At 44.4% G+C, this 18,850-nt stretch overlaps 1 protein-coding gene across 4 annotated transcripts in view; it reads right to left on the bottom strand.

Annotated features, from left to right (window-relative positions):
- The window catches only part of znf536 (zinc finger protein 536), a 218,101-nt gene that overhangs the window by 66,527 nt on the left and 132,724 nt on the right, over nt 1-18,850 (bottom strand). For all 4 annotated transcript variants that reach the window (XM_084006599.1, XM_084006602.1, XM_084006600.1 and 1 more), the window contains 2 exons: nt 10,897-11,055; nt 730-2,496 (listed from right to left, as the gene is read on the bottom strand). In XM_084006599.1, the coding sequence (XP_083862725.1) occupies nt 730-2,496; nt 10,897-11,055 (1,926 nt within the window). The remainder of the gene's footprint in view (nt 1-729; nt 2,497-10,896; nt 11,056-18,850) is intronic.

Below are 18,850 nucleotides of genomic sequence, written 5' to 3'. Positions count from 1 at the left end.
TATGTCAGTGTTTCAAAGCTCAACCACCAACTTTCTGGCTTTTACTTTCTTCCTATACAGACACTTTAGTAACTGGCCCTAAACAGTGAAAGAGCATTGTAAAAAAAAGAGAAATAAGAAAAAAAAGCATTTCCTTCTTCAGTCTCAAGGAGCAGCTGTAACCTTAGCCGAATCATGAAAGTTGACAGTTCATTTTTCACAGGGTCATAGATCGACGAGTCTTATAAAGTAATGGGCTTTTGGGAGCCGGCTTTATGAGAGCTAAGATAGTTAAGAGACATGTGGAGGAGATGGCACGGGGAGCTGAGGTCCTGCTCTTACTCATCCAGGGTTATTCCCTCCATGCTGTGGAGCGGGAGGGAGGCGCTGCACTTCCAGTAATATAAACGTGTAATAAAGATTAATCTGTTGCTAGTCGGCAGGCTGATAGCTTCTAAACTTGCTTGAAATAAGGCTGAAATCACTTCAGAGCCAATCTGGAGACCTTTAGTGAGTGTCTGAAATTCCTTTTGTGGGTGTCAGGGAAATAAGCTAGATGTGTTTGTCTTGTGTGTTTAGCGTTTATGTGTATGCAATGCTGGGAAAATTGAATTTGTGTTTCAAACACATGTGTATTCATGACTTTTTATGTGTGTGGCTTGCTGCTGGTAAAGATGTGTCTGTGTGTGTGGGTGTGTGTGTGTGTGCTTTAGAGCAGTTACAGTGCCAGTGGTGGTTAAACACACTCACCAGGTGCATCTGGCCTCTTCATGCCCCCTGTGGGTGCTCCGCCTGCACCGCCTCCCAGGCCGTTGAATGCGGTGAGGTTGTCATTGCTGTAGGCTCGGAGGACAGACAGCATATTCATCTGCTGCTCTAGGTGGGTGTGCTGCTCAGCCTTCAACAGTCCTGGGGGACCTCCAGGAGACAGGAGGGCCAGGCCCTGCTGCCACTGCTTCTCCAGTGGTAGAGCTTGGTTCTTGGTTTGGGGAACCAGAGAAAGTGGCGTCATGGCAGAGTGAGACGCTGCCAAACCAACCCCCCTTGGGGGCAGAGAGGAGCTGTCTTGGAGCTGTTTGGAGTGGTTCTGGAGGTGGTCTGAAGCTGGACTTCCTTCTTCCCCTCTCTCCATGTCCACTTGCCCATCCTCATCTCTTTCCTCCTCCTCTTCAGCCAATCCTCCCTCCTCTTCCTCTTCATCAGAGTGATTCTGCTGCTGCTGTCTCTTGGGGGTGGTTGAGGGGGTCTCAATGGAGCTGCGCCCCCCAGCCTTTACAATCTCGTCATCTGATCCAACATGATCCTCTTCAGTGACTCCACGGGAGCCCCTATCAATGATTTGGTCATCCCCAGCTGAAGGTGCACCTCCAAAGGCCTGGCTTGGTAGGTCCATACCTTGCTCTGCTGGAGCTAAATATGCTTGAAGGCCCTGGTTGGCCCTTGGGGATCCATCATACAAGCCACCAAACCGCCTGTAGAAGTCACTCTGGAAGGGGTTGTAGGGCTGGTCCATGTGGTTGTTCCAGCCTCCCTGGTTTTTCTCTCCATCTCTGTCTCCGTCTTTGTCAAGGGCCACACCAGAGGTCTTGGTGTTGGAGCAGTGAATGTTGGAGGTGGTGGTCTCTCCATGAAGCTCCTTGCCTGTATCAGACCGCTGCTGTTGGGCCTTGCCCATGTGATTGGCCTGAAGGTGCAGAGCCATGAGCTCCAATGAGGAGGTGGAGAAGGAGCAGAAGAGGCAGCCGTGCCATGCCACATTGTCATGAATGGTGACTGAAGAGCCAGGGAGGGACCCAGATGCAGACTCAGGCCGGACTGACACAGACAGATCAAGTGGTTCATACTGGGACCCAGGTTTGCCAGACTTTGACTTCTGTTTGGCTTCAGGCTTATCTTCTCTTTCCTGATCAGCCGAGACGACACGCTTTGCTTTAGGCTCGCCGTTATCATGGTAGCACTGGGCTTGGAGCTGAACTGGACTCTGGTTGTCCTTCATATCCTTCTTCATGGAGTTTAGCACAAAGCTGTCCATGAAGGCTTGGAGAGAACCTTGAAAGTGGACTCCGTTTCCCATCATGCTTTGGTAAGCCCTGCTTAGGTCAGAGAAGCTATCTGGCGCTGTTGAGACCAGGGCGGACGGACCATCAGCAGTCTTCATGTTCTCAGCTGAAGAGGCGGAGTCAAAACGGCGGTCTCCGCGCTCCCGATCTCGATCATGCGGAGACATCATGCTAGCCGATGACCACTGATGTGGCAGCAATGGACCTGCTCTGAAGTCTAGGTTGGGAGGCATGCTCTTGAAAACATTACGGAGGACATCAGGTCGGGCAAAGATGCCACCACCGGTTGTCTTCCCATGATCCTCTTTGTGGTCAGAAGAAGGGGTGTGGCAAGAAGATGGGCCTGAGGTGGTGGAGCCATTCTGGCGCTCGCGGTGGTGACGCTCCAGGTGGTACTTCAGACTGGCAGACTGGGTGCCGGCATAGTCACAATGAGGGCACCGGTAGGGTTTCTCTCCTGAGAGGCCGAGAGCGAGATAGAGAAACAGAAAGGGAAAGACAGGGAAAACAGTGAATAATTAACCTGATTATTAGATTGACTGGATATCAAAATCTATTTATTGGAGCAGGGAATGTGGACCCTAGGGTCATGTAACCTCCCCGAACAAAGAAAATTAGGTCAAATGGGTAGAGGGTAGAGCTCACTAAAAAAGATATGCATTTTATTAACTATGAAAACTATGAAAAAAGAGGCTCATTTGCAATTGCCTCACTCCAGTTGGCATCAAAACACATGCATTTTATAACCCCTCAGTGGTGTTAAACAAATAAAGCACAGAATGGAATAAACTGCAACACAAAGTGATTCTGCATTTAATCAACAATGCCATTTCTTTGCTGTACCACAGACATCTTCTATGCTCCCCTCTGTGTGTGTGTGTGTGTGTATGCACCCGTGTGTGTGTGTGTGTGTGTGTGTGTGTGTGTGTGTGTGCGTGTGTGTGTGTGTGTGTGTGTGTGTGTGTGTGTGTGTGTGTGTGTTGGGACGGGGGTAGGGTTGTGGAGTAGGCATCTGAATGTGGGTCGATCCAGCTCGATCCAGCCCCGCCAAGTGAGCCATCACTCACATCAGCACCGTAAAAAAACATTTCACCATATGGTGCTTTCAGTCCACTACAAGAGATAATATTTTCAACTGACAACAAAACTGTCTCGATGCTATCTGTGTTTGCGCTGAGGGTGCGGCTGGGTCTGTTTGTGTGTGTGTGTGCGTGTGCACGTGCATCAGTGCATGGATGTGTGTGTGTGTGTTTGTGTGTGTGTCTGCAGCGGGGTCATCGTGTCCTGGCCTTGCTTGCTGTCAGGCCTGTGCTTTGGCGATGAGAGTGCAATTTCTGGGCCATTCCCTATTTGCAGTTTATCTTGAGAAGCATAAATCAGCCATGGCATAGCATGTCCCCGACCACTGCCATGCTGCGGAACAAAATATGGATGATACACTACGATGCAAAAATAAGTCATTGAGTATATATTAAAAAAAAAAAGAAAAAGATGTGCAGTCGACATATGTGAACCACATGCTTGTTGCAGTGGAGCTGTGAGTTTGCTGTGATTAAGACCAATATGATTCACTGCAGGATACACAGATCAAAGGGATTTACATTACGGTAAAAGAGGGGTGAATCTGTTGTGTAACATTTACATATATTAATTTATGCTGCACATCCATATTAATGAATATTCTTCATAATGGTATAACACCAGCATTATTCTGCCAGAAGTGGATCTTCCATTGGAATGATACTTACGTTGAAATAGAACACATCCTGCTAGCAATTATAATAGGCTTGGAGTCTGAGCCAGATTTGGATTCATTAAACAATGAACAGAGAGGGAAAAATGCTAAGCCTGATTTTTTTTTCTTTTTTAATATACATATAAAAAGTTCCCAGGGTGGAATTTCTTCTAAAGGGATAACAGCGATTGTGTGAAAAGAGACGGGGATCGGTGGAAAAAGGGGGAAAAAGGAGTGGTTGTAATGTTTTGTGTGTATGTGCATTTCTAAAAATATAGTATAGGGCCATAAACTGTTTAGATTATACACATGGAAACCATTTTATAAAAGGAAAAAAAGGCATTGTTACGCAAGGCTGGTTTGAATGATTTAAGTCGGGCTGTGTAGTAAATCATGGATATAATTAGCAAATGGCATACTGCTCAAGTAATTTATCATTATTTAGAGGGCACCATTCCAGAAAAAGACTGCGATCTGCAGACCTACTGCAGAGTTCTCAAATAAAGGACCACAAACACCAACTCAATACAATATTGATACAGGAGAGAAAGGAATAGGAGGGTATACAAAAGAAAATTGAAGGTGGAAACGTTGAAGAGAGGAGAGAGAAAGACGACGAGAGACCAAAAAAAAGAGGGAGAGAGAGAAAGAGCGTGCAGAGAGTTAGATAGCCCTGATATCTTTTATCTTACGCTAGAGTGGCTATGAAGCATAGAGTATATTTAAAATAAACCATACGTGATGAGCTTTTAACCCAATAAGTGCTTCTCCTGTGAGCTGCCGAACAGAGGCTCAGAGCTGATTCAATAAGGAAACGTCCCTGATGCAAATGATCATTCTCAATTCCTCTAACTGGACAAAATGATATTCTTGGAGCCAAATTAGACAGAAATTAGACTGATCTGATCTTTCTTTCTCTTCCTCTCTCTTTCCTTTCCTTATAAGAGGTTGTTAATGTTCATTGGGGGTTGGGGGTCAAGTTTAATGTTCCATCTACATATCCGAAATGAGAATAAAAGGACAGAAGATTGTACGTTTGACACACTCTTTTGATGGCTACCGAGTAAGGCAAAGTGAAAATATATACAAATGCCCTCAGAGAGCCATCAGTTTATCCCAGTTTTCCATTAAATTTAAGCATTTAAAATTATCTGGAGCGAGCGAGACAGACGACAAGTGCAGTTCTGCATCTACTTGTGTTTATGTACTTGTGTGTGTGTGTGTGTGTGTGTGTGTGTGTGCACCATTTGGTATGTGTGTGAACACATGTTTATGCATGCTTGTCGGCCTGAGCCTGTGTGTGTGTGTGTGTGTGTGTGTGTGTTTGTGTCTTAGAGGGCCATTTGGACTGGCTAAGACATCTGCTCCATCATACGTCAGGGGCCTGGTGTGACATCTGGGGAATATACTGTATCCTGCCTTGCAACATTACACACAATTTACTGCTAAAGGTCATTATGTACCCGTTAATCCACTTTTAATTGATATCATCGCAAACAGCACAACCTCCCAGCCACATGACAGATCACTGCCGCCACAAAACCAGAAAATTGCTATTTGCGAGTTAAAAATAGAACGGGAAACTTTTTGCTGCTGTCCGTCTTGGCTTTGTTGGACAACTTTGAACATGTTGTTCCTGTCAAAGGTGGACGGGGTGGATAGAGGGCTTTCTAGGGTTCATACGCATCTAAGTGACACCGCCATAAATGATTCCTTCTGCTGATTGCTGTACTGGGATCTGCTCCTCCATAGTACATTTAAACTTCATGCTGCTGTACTGATTTCATCTGGCTTCGTGTGATATGTGACAGCTCCATAGAAACAAGTGAAGATAAATACCCCAAACCTGTACAGAGGGGCAATTAAAGTGGCTTAATAGATATGACATACTGGAAGATGAATTTCCATTTGGCCGGAAGAATGGAAAAAAGAAAACACAGACACAGACACACTAACAGACACACACACACACACACACCAATGGGATGTTTGAGAGACTAAAGCTCTTTTACATCTGTTTCAAGCATATCTGCTTAAGTTAGTGGTTAGTGGTGAATTGAGAATGCCTCTAATGCTGTCAGGGTGAACAGTTCACGTGCCTCAGAGGTGACATTTCCTGAGTATATACTGAGGGTGGATGTGTCCACCTTACAGCAAATGTCATACATTAAAGGACAATTATAAAAATGTTGCCTCTTGGGTCGAGGCCTGAAACATCACTATAATAACACTAGGGGCAGCCTTGTGTAGTGTCTTGAAGCCGAAGGCTTGCGCTGTTAACGTAACATCGGTAACATCAGCAACATGGTCAGTATTGTAAAACAGCCACGGTTAACATTACGTGTGGTCAAGGTTGTAAAACTGTTGCCGTTAGCAGTGTAACACGTGGTGAAGGTTGTAAAACCGCCGCGGTTAACGTTGTAACACATTGCGAAGGTCGTAAAGCAGTCACGGATAATGTGCCACGTGGTTCAGGTTGTAAAACCGTGGCCGTTAACATTGTAACACATGGTTCGGTCTGTAAAACAGCCGCAGTTTACGTTGTAACACGTGGTTAACGCAAAAAGGTTGTGGTTATTATTGTACCACATGGATTACATGGTATGGTTATGGTTAGCATTGTGAAACGGTCCCAGTTTACACTGTAATACGTTGTTGATGTTGTGACGCCATCACGTTAAACACCGTAACACATGGTTAACGTGAAATGGTTGCGGTTATCATTGTTAAAACAAAAAACAGTTAGAAAAACCATCATGGCATGGGTAAATATAGGTACGCTTGTTACATAATATAAGCTACGGACATACTGGCTCAGTGACGTAGCGTCTCATGACAATATGTTGTAGCAATCTTGTGTTGTTTGTCCTCAGCAGACGTCTCTGTTAAATACTCCTACTGTTGCGGTGTTTCTAATAATAATCGATATTAATAATATTAATAATAATGGTGAGTTTACATTGGCATGAGCTGAAAGCCCAGTGTGCCTTATACAGACACTAGAGGTCCACCTTGTGCATCGGTATTAAGATGCTGCTTGCGTGAGCCGCTCTTATCCTTTAAGTTAGGGGTTAATGGCGGGTTCAGCATGCTGCTTCCTATTAACGGTTCGATTGAGGGTGACATCACACCATAAATACATTGTCACACGCATAGGAACTTTGAATACAAGTGTGCACCAAATGGCATATGTAATCTATAAAATTTAGCAGTGTCATTGTATCGATGAACAGATAGGAAATGGAGAAAAGAAATTAGAAAAAAAGGAGCACTTAGAAAAACGAATTAGGGGGGAGAAAGGAGTGAGAGGGATGGAGGGAGAGATCACAGGTCCCTCTTGATTCATCCTGATTACAAGGTTAGGTTAAGGTTAAGTGACATGGGCGAGTCCTGCCTCTCCTCTTTCTCTTGCTCCCCTCTCTGTCTCCCCCCTCTCCTCGTTTAAAGGTGAGCAGGGACTCTTATTGGTTATGCGGCCCTGCCTGAAGTTATGTGTGGCTATTGTCAAGAGTGAGGACCTTTTTATTTTTTACACACAGCTGCTTACTGCTAAATAGTGCCTTGTCCAGAAGGGGACAATCTGGGCCTCTAATTGCTGTCACTGAAGCCTAGATTCATTATGTGACTTTCCCATTAAAATGTGAGCATTAATTTGTATAATGAAATATCACCCTCTGCAGTGTGTTCATTAGCTGTGGCCCCACACTGTAGCGCCACAGCCGCACAATGTTAGCTACCTAGAAAACTGTGGTTAATTTTGCTAATGGATATTTTCCCACTCACTGTTCAAGAGGAAATTAATACTGTAACATTAGCTCTTTAACTTTTGGAGGAATTTAAATTCACTTCATTCCTTTCAAGCTGGCGTTAGCTGCTCATTAATCTCTGCGTGGCGTTGCACAATGCTTCCTCGACCGGCTTGGTAAGCAACTCCATTGTGTCACTCGCATTGCATTAGGATGAGGGCGAGCGCCGCTCTCGTCTGTGAATTTCTCGGCATTGTCACCGGAGCACAGAGAGGATCTTTAACCGCTGGTGTAAAAAAAAAAAAAAAAAAGTCATGTTGTGGATGTAATCAGGATGTCACTGTGGAGCTAGTATGATTAGGTTATAGTAATGATTTAAAGGCCACATGTTGGGGATGCATCAAGCTGTTTCTCTCAAGACGATGCTAAAGCTGTGCTTAGATAGGCCCACGGCCAGAGATGTGTTCCATTCCGGGAGACAACATCCTTACTAACGTTCACCACTGAAGATGGGGGGCTGGGTTATTTCAAATGTATTTCTGAAATATGAATGGACAAATGTAAAATATACTGTGTGTGGATGAAATTAGATGGACCTCTATGTGTGTTTTGCCAAATGAGTTAACGCCAGGCCGAGGTTGAGGTCTCTGCTTCCTCCATGATAAAATACGGCCCTCGTGGGTGTCCTTACTGGACTACTCAAAGCACACATAACTCAGCTCTCTCACCACCACATAACAGATGCCCCTGACAAACCACCGCCATCCCCAGCTACCGTGGATGGCCTGGCTGTGACCTGGATGCGCTATTCAACAATTACGTTTTAAGGGTTTCCTCTAATTCCTTTGCAGATGTGAGGTACAGTACGTGGCTCTTATTAAGGGGAGAGAAGGGGGGCAACAGCACGGGTGGCCTCTAATTCTGCCTTTTAAGTGCACGGAGAAGGACTGAAGAAAAGCAGGGGAGACAGAGAAGGAGAATAAGAAGAAAAGCAAGCATTGATTTTTTTCACAGCGTTTTAGCCTCTGCTTCTCTGCTGGCACTCAAGGATTACTTCATTGTGAAGTGTAGAAACTAAGAAAAAGGTCAGGGCGGTTGGACTCAGCTTTTCAAGAACATCGAGAGGGATTGAGGGGGTCTTTGACTGACAGAAGGGGAAAAGATTTGTAAAAAAAAAATATATATATATATTTTTTTTTCGTATTTGTGTTCACTGAGTGATAGTGTTGGGTCCAGAAATCAATTACATTTTATGCTTATCTTACTGAACAGACACTTTGCATATTTGAAGTGGCCACTCCTTATGATATATTAGTGCTGGACCAAAAAAAACCCTGCAAGACACCTCACAAAGGGACAAGAGAAGGATGTAGGACATTTTTATCAGTTAATAAAACCGTTTCCCTCTAAGATTCAGATTCACTCTTATCTAGGTAACCTAGCTGTTGGTGAGGATCTTAATGCCTTGCTCAAGGATGCTTTGACTTGACAAGTGATTACTCTGTTCCTATTCTCTGGTTCAAACTCTGCAAATGTGATGATTTGCGGCTTGTCTTTGTTATACTTTTTAAATGGAATATCTGTGGTGGGAAGTAAATAACACATCCCTCAACCATATGTATTTGGCATAACCACCATCTTACTCAACAAAAAAAAAACTGAATTTGTTCCAGTTTGTAAACACTTACTCCCTGTGAGATAAACTGAGAATCACAACTCACACACTTAGGCTCCACACAGGCCCACCAGCCAGGAGCAGGCGTCCTTGCAGTAAGGTGACCTCTGCATGGTCTAATTGTGACTTTAACCTGGATAGTCAGTGGGGCGTTTGTACCTTGCAGAGGGTTAGAACTCTGGCTACTGTCCACAGTCCACATCATTACTCTGACTGCAGCCTTAACCTCCCAGCAACGAGCAGCGGACAGGTTACCACACAAGTGGGCCGGCCCTGGTTGGTGAGATGTATGGGCGGAGAGTACACAGCTCAGGGGGTTGGAATACTTGACTGGAAAATAAAACTAAATCTATTAGGCACATTGTCTCACGCATTTCCCTAAACTGTGGACAGGCCGGCTTTGTTTTGGCTCAAAAGTTATTGAAAGTTAGCGAGTGTGAAATTGCCCTCTGAGTGATGTCATTGGAGGACACTGAACCCTTGTTGTGTTAATTAGAGCTCAATGAAATGAGTATGGAAAAAAAACGGAATAATAACAGCCTTAAGCCTCAATGAGGGACACTGTTAGGAAACGCATATTCCTGCTCATGAATGGCTTCGCTTATTTGTCTTTATGTCAATTTGAATAAAACGCTTCACAAAGAAACATCTGATAAGACTGAAGGAAAAATGTCTTGAGGATTACATCCCGTGGACTAAACAGGATTATTATTTAGGTGAGAATTAGAGTATGTGTTACTGATGAACTGGGATCACTGGGTTTTTACAGTTCTGCTTATTTTCTGGGCATTGTCATACTGTGATTTGGAAAGTGTGACCATCTGTGTGCTTAATATTAATGGAGGTAGTTTGTACTGTAAGTAGGTCTTTCTTTCATTCGTTTCATCCATCTTTCTTCATATTCTTTCTTATTTGATGTATCAACATTGTTATCCTGGCATTGAAATCTAGATTAAATCTACAGTCGGTACCTTTAATAGAAATATTTTGCACAAAGTGTCGCTAGATCCTGACGGTACTACAGGAGACAGATAATCTGTGAAAAATGACTATTGCAAGATTCCACTGCACCCAACGAAACACAGCCAATCAGAGCCGCGGAATCTAAGCTGTCAGTCACTGCTTGTGAATGCCGATCGAACTGTCAAACCGAGGCAGCGTTGATCAAATTTGAATCAATATTATGTTACTGCGTTGCCAATTTCTCACCTCAAATGTGTTCAGAAAGATATTTTAGTGTAGTGTACCAATCAAGCCCCGCCCACCGACTTGAGAAAACGTTCTCATTTTACAGCTAAACAGTTAACCGTTATGTTTCAAGAAGTATGCAATGCAGTACGGGAATCTGGATCCATGTCATCAACGCTGCCTAGTTTGAAACTTTGATCGGAGTTTGTGAGATTCACGAGTGGTGATCGACAGCTGTTACTGACTGTAGCTTTAAGGGCTTCCCAACTAAAGTTGTGTCAATTACAAAACCAATGTGCAATCAATTCATCCGCATCACTTCCATCATATCAGAGACAGCCTGACTGCAAGATCTGATGAGGCCAATATTCTTATGTCAGTCTTACCCCAGAAGGAATGTCAGTGTGTGTTGTAAAGTCAATTTTACATGAAGTACAATGAATGTTTAATTGCTGGAGAAATGCAGCGCGTACGCCTGTGCTCGGCTGGGGAAGGGTTAGTGGATGTACTGACCTGTGTGTATCCGCAGATGGACCTTGAGGTGATGGGAGGTGCGGAATGACTTGCCACAGTAGGGGCAATCCTTGGAGGACGAGCCCACGGTCCTCTCGCGATGCTGGGACAGAGACGGCTGGATGGTCCCCGCCGCCTTCCCCAAGTCCTCCCCAACATCTGGAGCGCACACAGAAGACAGCACAAGGAGGGAGAGACAAATGGAAGGTGTGTTGAGTGCCACTTCAAACCAGCCCTCCACACATCACAACACAACATGTCGGGGATTTTTTTTTTCTCCCCCTCTTTCTCCTCTGTCTGTCAGTCATTGTCCCCCCCGTTTCCTTTTGCTCAAATGTGCGAACGCCACACAAAGTCAAACGCATCAAATGGGCTCACAGGCCGTGCTATTCTCCTCCCTGACAGAACGCTGACAGTTCATAAGCTTTTCAGCTTCTTTAGAAACACCATAGTCCTCAGATATACCCCCCCCCCCCCACACACACACACACACACCCTCAACACCACCACCTGCACCGCCTCTCCTTTCTCCTCCTGTTTTTTCTTCTTCTTTTTTTATCCTTGCTATCATCATCATTCCTATTAAGCATATGCTGGATTGCAGTAAAAATTAACAATGCCAAATAAGACAGAAAAAAAAAAGGGAGATAGATTTGACTATGTCAGCATCGCAGGATCTCCTCACATCTCTCCCTGCGACCTGATTTTGACAGGTAGCTGTCAGAGATATGATAGGGTGATAACGGTTTTGACCCCGCCCTCCGCCACTTCCTTCGCACCCCCCCAAAAAAACCCACGATGATGCACAGTTTAGTGCAACAGCAGCCTGTTATCAACGTGATCACCTTCTGAATATGAATCCAAAGATGAGTGACGACAACCTGGGAATGTGTTGACAGCAGCATAATCTGAGGTGAGGGTGTCATCGTCAGACTGCGGGCGCGCTGGCCTCGCCGCGCGGATGCTTAAGAGCCTGTGATGTGCTGACAGTCATGAAATTTAAAAGGTCTGCGCAACATAGTTAAGTTCAAAAAAGAAACTTGAAAGGAACAAAAAGGGAACACACACAACAGATGCTTGATATGTCTTGTATCTTGAAGCTGTTAAATTAAAAATATCCGCACTCGTTCCAATAGCATTTTGATGGGCGTCACTGTGCGGGGAGTTCAACAAGCACACGGCGCAGAACTGTCACGGCAGATTTTGGGATTTAACAGGAAAAAATCTAAATTCCTATGAAAATATTGTTTTTGGTGCTATTTTGTTTTTGCGCAGGCTGCCATATCTATATCAACATTTAATCATCTGAAATGTATTCTGGTAGATGTCTGTGGTTTCGGAGCAATGGTGACACTGATTCCTCCTTTGCTGGAGTCAAAGTCAACAAAGCTTCAGACAAAACCAGTCCAAGTCTGTGGCCTCCGTGGTAAGAAAAAAAACCGTAGCATGTCAGTATGCGCCTGACCCAAAGAAGAGCAAATACAGTTACAAATGTTATTTTTTTTTTTTTTTAATGTGGCACATGATTTGGTATGCGCGTGGAGAGGAGGGGAGGGAGCCCGAAAGAAAGAAAAAGAATCAAAATCGAGCAACCCACTTAGGCAACCGCGCCGCACAATACGGAACTTTTTTTTTTTTTTAACATTAGCCTAATCTTTTCTTTTCTGCTGCTTCCCACCCGCTTCCAACCCCTCCCATCCCCCCTTCCTCTGTCGGGGAGTCAAATAAGGTTTTTACAGAATGGAAAGACCCAAGTCAGCAAGTCCTCTTCCACGCTGACACTAAACACACAACTCCATTCAGCAGACTCGCTATCAGGGCTGAGGGTTATTTATCACAAGTGAAACTGAAAGGAAACCTAAATGTAAGTCTGTGACAATACACAGATACTAAATACCAGCTGCTTCTACTTGGGCTTGGCAACTGCGCGGTATAATTCTGTGTGCTAGTGCGGGGAAAGAAGCCCGAAGACAGTTGGCTTTTAAAAGCAGATGTTAAACTGTGGATCTTGGTTTAAAATCGTCTTGCTTTTCACATCGTTTTAAACGACGCCTGATATTAGACAGAGAGAGAGAGAGAGAGAGAGAGAGAGAGAGGACTGGATGAAGAAAGTATGCAAGGGAATACAAAAACCCAAGGTTGTCCATTATTTCCAGTTGTATAGGGAAAGGGAGCCAAATGTGAAATTTAATGACAACTCACAAAAATGGTTTTGAATGGTTTAGAATGGAAAATTCAAAAGAGTTAAATTGATCTACTTAAATCCATGTAAAAAAAAAAAGAATCAAATAAATGATTGCGACATTTTGAAAGAAATCCTGACAGACATTGTGACCTTCATGACACAACATATGGCAGAGCATGACGCAAATTACACAAAACACCTATTGCGTGTATAATATCACAGGTGAAAGATTAAAGAATTCCCTGCATCAGTTCTGTGCGAACACATCTTTTGGATTTGGATTTGAACGCTTTCAAAAGACTGGATAAATGAATAAATAAATAAAAGTGACGACAATCCCCCCCAGAGCCTGATCCAGGACTGCACCATACTGTAGCCATAGTCGCCTCCTCGTAAACATATTTTGAGCGGTCTACTGTACAGATCCCCTTTTGGCACAGACCCCCCAGATCGTGTAGCAGACAGTAGCCCACCTGCCCACCCCAGATGGGACTAAAATAAAAAAATTCAAACCACAGATTAGAAGCAGGACAAACACGGGACCACACACACACACACACACACACGGAGACACACGTCCTTGTGTGTCAGGGTTAATAGTGCTCCTGTAAGTGGAAGACACATTACTGAGAGGATGAGAGTGTGCTCTCCTGGCATATAACAGCCCTTCAATAATAAATGGGCTTCACACATTCACACGCGTTGCACTACATCCAAAGGTAAAACCAGAACTTTGGGCCTTTGGGCTCGTCGACGTGAGGACGTGTGTGGGAATCCACGTCACCCCCCCATACCCCCCAACCCCCCAGCAGCGTGGCCGGCCGCTCGTCTTTAATCAGTCGACTGATCCGCAGCGTTTAATGCGACTGTTCCAATTACTGTAAAAGTCACACTGCTCCATATAACCGCAAATATTGACACTTTATTGCACAACACATTTATGACATTTTGAAGGTCACCCCGTATATTAGGCGTCGCCGTACACAGCTGTGTGCTCGACGCCGGGAGAGACTCTCAATCGCTTGTTGACACCCAGCTGTAACTATCCTCCGAGTATTGATTTTCTTTCTGCATCCTCCGTCTTTTTTTTTTTCTTTATGCAAAGAAGATTCACTGTAGGAGACGCAACATTAAAGTGATTGTCACAGGTGAGCCTTTGGCTTTTTATATACAAGGCTGTAAAGGCCAGCCACTATTACTCTTACACTTTGCTCACGCTAATATGCAGTTCGAAGAGCATTTCAACCACATATTCGACCATTTTTCATGCAGTAGAATTCGTCAAATTTTGCATTTGAATACTGGTTCGGCCTAAAACATACTAATAAAAAATGGTACTGTGTTGCCAGGTTTTCTCTGTACTAATAAAGTCCTTGTTATATCACTGCCTTAAACTGAGGAATCTTCTTCATGAAAAACTGAAATGAATTACAGTACAATCACTGCATGCTTTCAAGTTGTTTTGTTTTCGGCAGAAGAGAATTCATAATTATATGACTATGATTATATGAAAGATCAATATTCACAAGCCAATGCATCTCTCTCAGCTAAATTTTCAAAGTGTCAAAGGGCCGCCGCTGATTTGACATGTTTTATTTCAGATCATCATATATGTTAAGAATAACAAATATATATATATATATATTAATTAACCATTTAAGCCTCAACTACTTCCCCCCCCCCCCCAAATCTACCCATCAAAGTCAAACATTCAAATTCAAACAGTTTTAATCTGTCGTCTATGAACAGCTCACTCGCCTCTTCTTACCCCAGGAAAAAAAAAAAACATGAAAAACGCAGAACTGTGACTGTGCTAGTTCAAGAATATCACAGAGGGGGGAGAAAAAAAAAGAGAAATACATGTATAATTCAGCTGTATCTGATCTGAGACCAGCTCCTCTCCCCTCTGCCTTTACTGGTGTCACGGCGGCGTAATGGAACATGCCAGAACAAAGGCTCCGAGATCAGATTGGAGCAGAGTTGAGCAGGCCATCTGGGAGGCAGGCTGAGTATCAGTCACTCTGCCTGCTGTCTGCTGCACTCACACTCCCCTCTGACTAACTGTGTGCGAGAGTGAAACTCTGTGTGTGTGTGTGTGTGTGTGTATGTGTGTGTGCGTGTGTGTGTGACACCTCACTCCCTTCCGACAGCACGTCACCAGGATCTTACAACGAAGAGCGGCCGATGCGTCGCCGCCGCGGGGATACGCCACCAGGGCAGCCTCCACCACTGACTGACAAATATATAAATTGATAAAGATCTGTGTGTGTGTGTGTGTGTGTGTGTGTGTGTGTGTAATCATGTGGGTGCCCCTGGGATAGGGCACGCTGCCGACTCCTTTACAGCGACCACACCCAATTCCCATTAATGGAGGACAAAAAAAAAAAAAAAAAAATCATCATCAACAACAACAACAAAAATAAACAGCAAAGCCGATGACTGTGCGTGCATATATGATGTCGTGGGTGCAGGTCCGCAGGGGGGGTTGGGGGGGGTTGCCAGTTCCTTAATGGTGTTCTTTCAATCACACTTTGCACTCTAAACGTTCTGTGGTTTTGATTAGTATGATATCACTTTCAGGAAATAAAACTAGAGGTGGGGGGGGGGGGGAGGGGGGCATCAGTCATAAAATCACAAGATGTTTTGCTTCTTGCTCAGCCATTATTCTAATGCGTCACGTGACTCCCGTCGAAGCCCGCCGGCCTCTCCCCACAGCCAAATAACTGATTGGGGTGGGGGCGGGGGGGGGGGGTGTTGGGGTAGGGGGGGGGTGGGGGGGGGGGGTGATTGACGGAAACAGTTTGAAAAGGGGAAAGATATTAAGAGAGATTGGGTGAGAGGTAGGGAGGGAGGGGAAAGAGAGAAAGAGTAAAATGTGATGACATCATTTGAAAGGCATTAGGCTTTTAAAAATGCGCCCGGGGGGACTTGATTTCCTTACACCAGAGCAACACAACACCATCCGGCCTGATGCTTGCTTGCTCTCCCTCTCTCTTTCTCTCTCTCTCTCTCATACACACTCACACACCTCCCAACAGCCCCAGCCCCCCCCCCCCCCCCCCCCCCCCTGTTCTTTTTTTGATTTGGACCACTGCCATCTTTGTGAGCGTCTGGTTCATGCGAGTTAATCAATTTGAGGTTTAGTTACACTGCTGATGCTAGCATTCCAGCCACTGCTAGAACGTAATCTGAACTCGCAGAATTTATTAACCAAACACCAATTATCATTAAACACCACTGCATTATCCCCCTCCTTTTACTACCTGACAAGGACTACTTAATGAAATTTTAGATTAAAGTTATTTGGTGCATGATTTATGGGCATTGAGAAAATCCTAATACATGGCTCTCTTAGAGTGCAGATGCTTTTTGGTTGTTTTTATTTTTTTTATTTCCAAAGCAATACACCAGAGATCTGACAAATCTCTAAGGTATTACAACAACCAGAAGACACCAAAACGAAGAAGCAGAAGAAGAAGAAAGGAGGAGGGAACCAGAGAAAAGCAACTGTGCTCCCAATTTTACACAGCATCCTCCACTCAGACGTGTTTTACTCCTGACCCTGCCGAGCAACAGAAATAAGACCAAAGACGAAATAAATTGTGAGAATAAAAAAAAAAAATTATAAAGACAAATAAAAATAAAGAAAAGGCAAGTTGTTGTTTACCCGCGCAATGTTTGTGAGATGAAAACAGCAGCAGAATGTGTTACATATAAGGCGGTGGGGTAAACAGGGGCACCAGATGTTCTTTGATGTTAATAATGGCATTTATTATTAATATTAATTAGATCGCATTCAGCAATACATTTGGGCCATTTCCAAGTCAATTAAGCAAAATGGCATTCGGGAGATGTTGAAACGACATTTTAAGGCAGGTGTTCAGCGGTCCCCTATTAAAACATTTTTGCAGCTCCTGAAAAACAACCCATTTTCAGGCCGATTTCATTTATTTTTCTTTGTTTACTCTTCCTCAGTATTTCTCTCTCTTGTTGTGAACGCTACAGTTGTGATTTACTATTTAAATAAAAAAAAAAAACACATATTGGAGGATTGGTTTTAGATTTAGCATGCATTATCTAATTAAAACATACCGTATGTGGTGATTGTGATAATGCACACGTGTTGTGTCCACGCCCAAGCAAATATGTCAAACCAGACTGAAGGGGGCGGCGGAGGGGGTTAATCCAGATATGAAATCATCATTATGGCCATCATGGTGATAATAAAATAAAATACTTTTGAGGATTACAGATCACAGTTTTCCAAATGGCCGCTTCGTGCCGGATGTGCATTCTCGAGGCAAACCCAAACAAATTAACTTTAAGTGCCAAATGCTGTTCATCTGAAAAGGCCCGGTCCACATCGAGAGCAACGATACACCCTCATACGGGCACACGGGGTTCCTAGTGCCGTCGTTACCAGCCGATACCAGCCGATACCAGCTCAACCAACTCTAATTAGACAGCACAAACCAGAGGCCTCACACCAGGGGGTGCCTTGTCTATATAATCTAAATAATCCCTGACTATATGTGTAAGGATAAAGGAAAAAAAACACCCTAAAGCTCTATTCAGTTTAATCTAAACCTCTGAATAGGGTCCTGCCACACCTCACGGACCCAGCGTGTGTTTATGTGTGTGTGTGCGCACTCATAGCCCTGCTTTTGGCAGCCAGTCCCCCCCCCCCCCCACCCCCCCGTTTTTTTTTCAAAGCTGGTGGAGGCAGCAGCCTTACAATGGTACATTAACAATCTGTGCGTTCATTTATCAGTGTGTGCGATTTGGACTCTCCGTTCATGGCGTGCTGCACTTTTCATGGCTGAAAATTAATGAACAAGCCTCCCCTCGCAACAAACATGCACCTGTGCTGCAGAGATGGTAATCACAAACATTTATATTTATTAGTGAACGCCTGCACTAAAACCAGAGTTGTGGAGGAGGGAGGGGGAATAAGGAAGAGAGGATGAGGGGGGGGCAGGAGGAGGAGGAGAGGATGGTTCCCGTTTTCAACCTGGGTAATGAAAGGGTAGCGGTTTTCCGTTGTGCAGAATTGTGTTAAAGCCATTTGTTTGAAGCACTTTCTTGAATGAAAAGGGGTGTGTGTGTGTGTGGAAGTGATATCTATTCAGGGAGTGTGATCTTCACGCTGTGAAGATTATTTCTCAAAAACTATGGGGTGAAGGGCATTGCTGAATAAAAAAAGCACACACCTTGTGTGCTTATTCTAAATGCACAGCCTAAAAAAAAGGAGATGATACAGAATGTGGTGCGATGATAGAATTAGCGAAGGAGCCAATCCTCAGTGGCCGTCACGACACAGGTGGACGTGATGGACAGGATGCCTACTTTTTTCTCCATTTGTCTCTTTCCACCTCTCTCACCCCCCCACCGCTCCCCCTCCCCCTCCCAGACTGACAGAAGGTGGCTCGCTCCCTCAGTAAAGGCTATGCCTCTGCCCAGCTAGGGGAAGAGGAATGGTGCCATAAGTTTCTCCCTGGCACCGGCCCACCTTTGTTCCCCCCCCTCCTCAAGTCTGTTTCAGGCTTCAAAGAGCATTGGAAAAACACACACACAAACGACACACATACAAATGTTTGAGGGAGCACTGATGTCTCACTAACTTTATCATTCTAGCAGGGTGATCATAGCCCCGTTGAGAGGCTCTGAAAGATGCTTGAGGGTGAATAAGTGTGTGTGTGTGTGCACGCATCTCTCTGTGTGTGTGTGTGTTGTCCACCACTGTCTGCATGTATGCATGAGAGCACAAAA

Source organism: Eutrigla gurnardus (genome assembly GCF_963514095.1).
Source record: "Eutrigla gurnardus genome assembly, chromosome: 1".
NCBI classification, from domain to species: Eukaryota; Metazoa; Chordata; class Actinopteri; order Perciformes; family Triglidae; genus Eutrigla; species Eutrigla gurnardus.
Note: the sequence above shows the minus strand (reverse complement) of the source record. Positions and strands in the feature narration are given on the sequence as shown.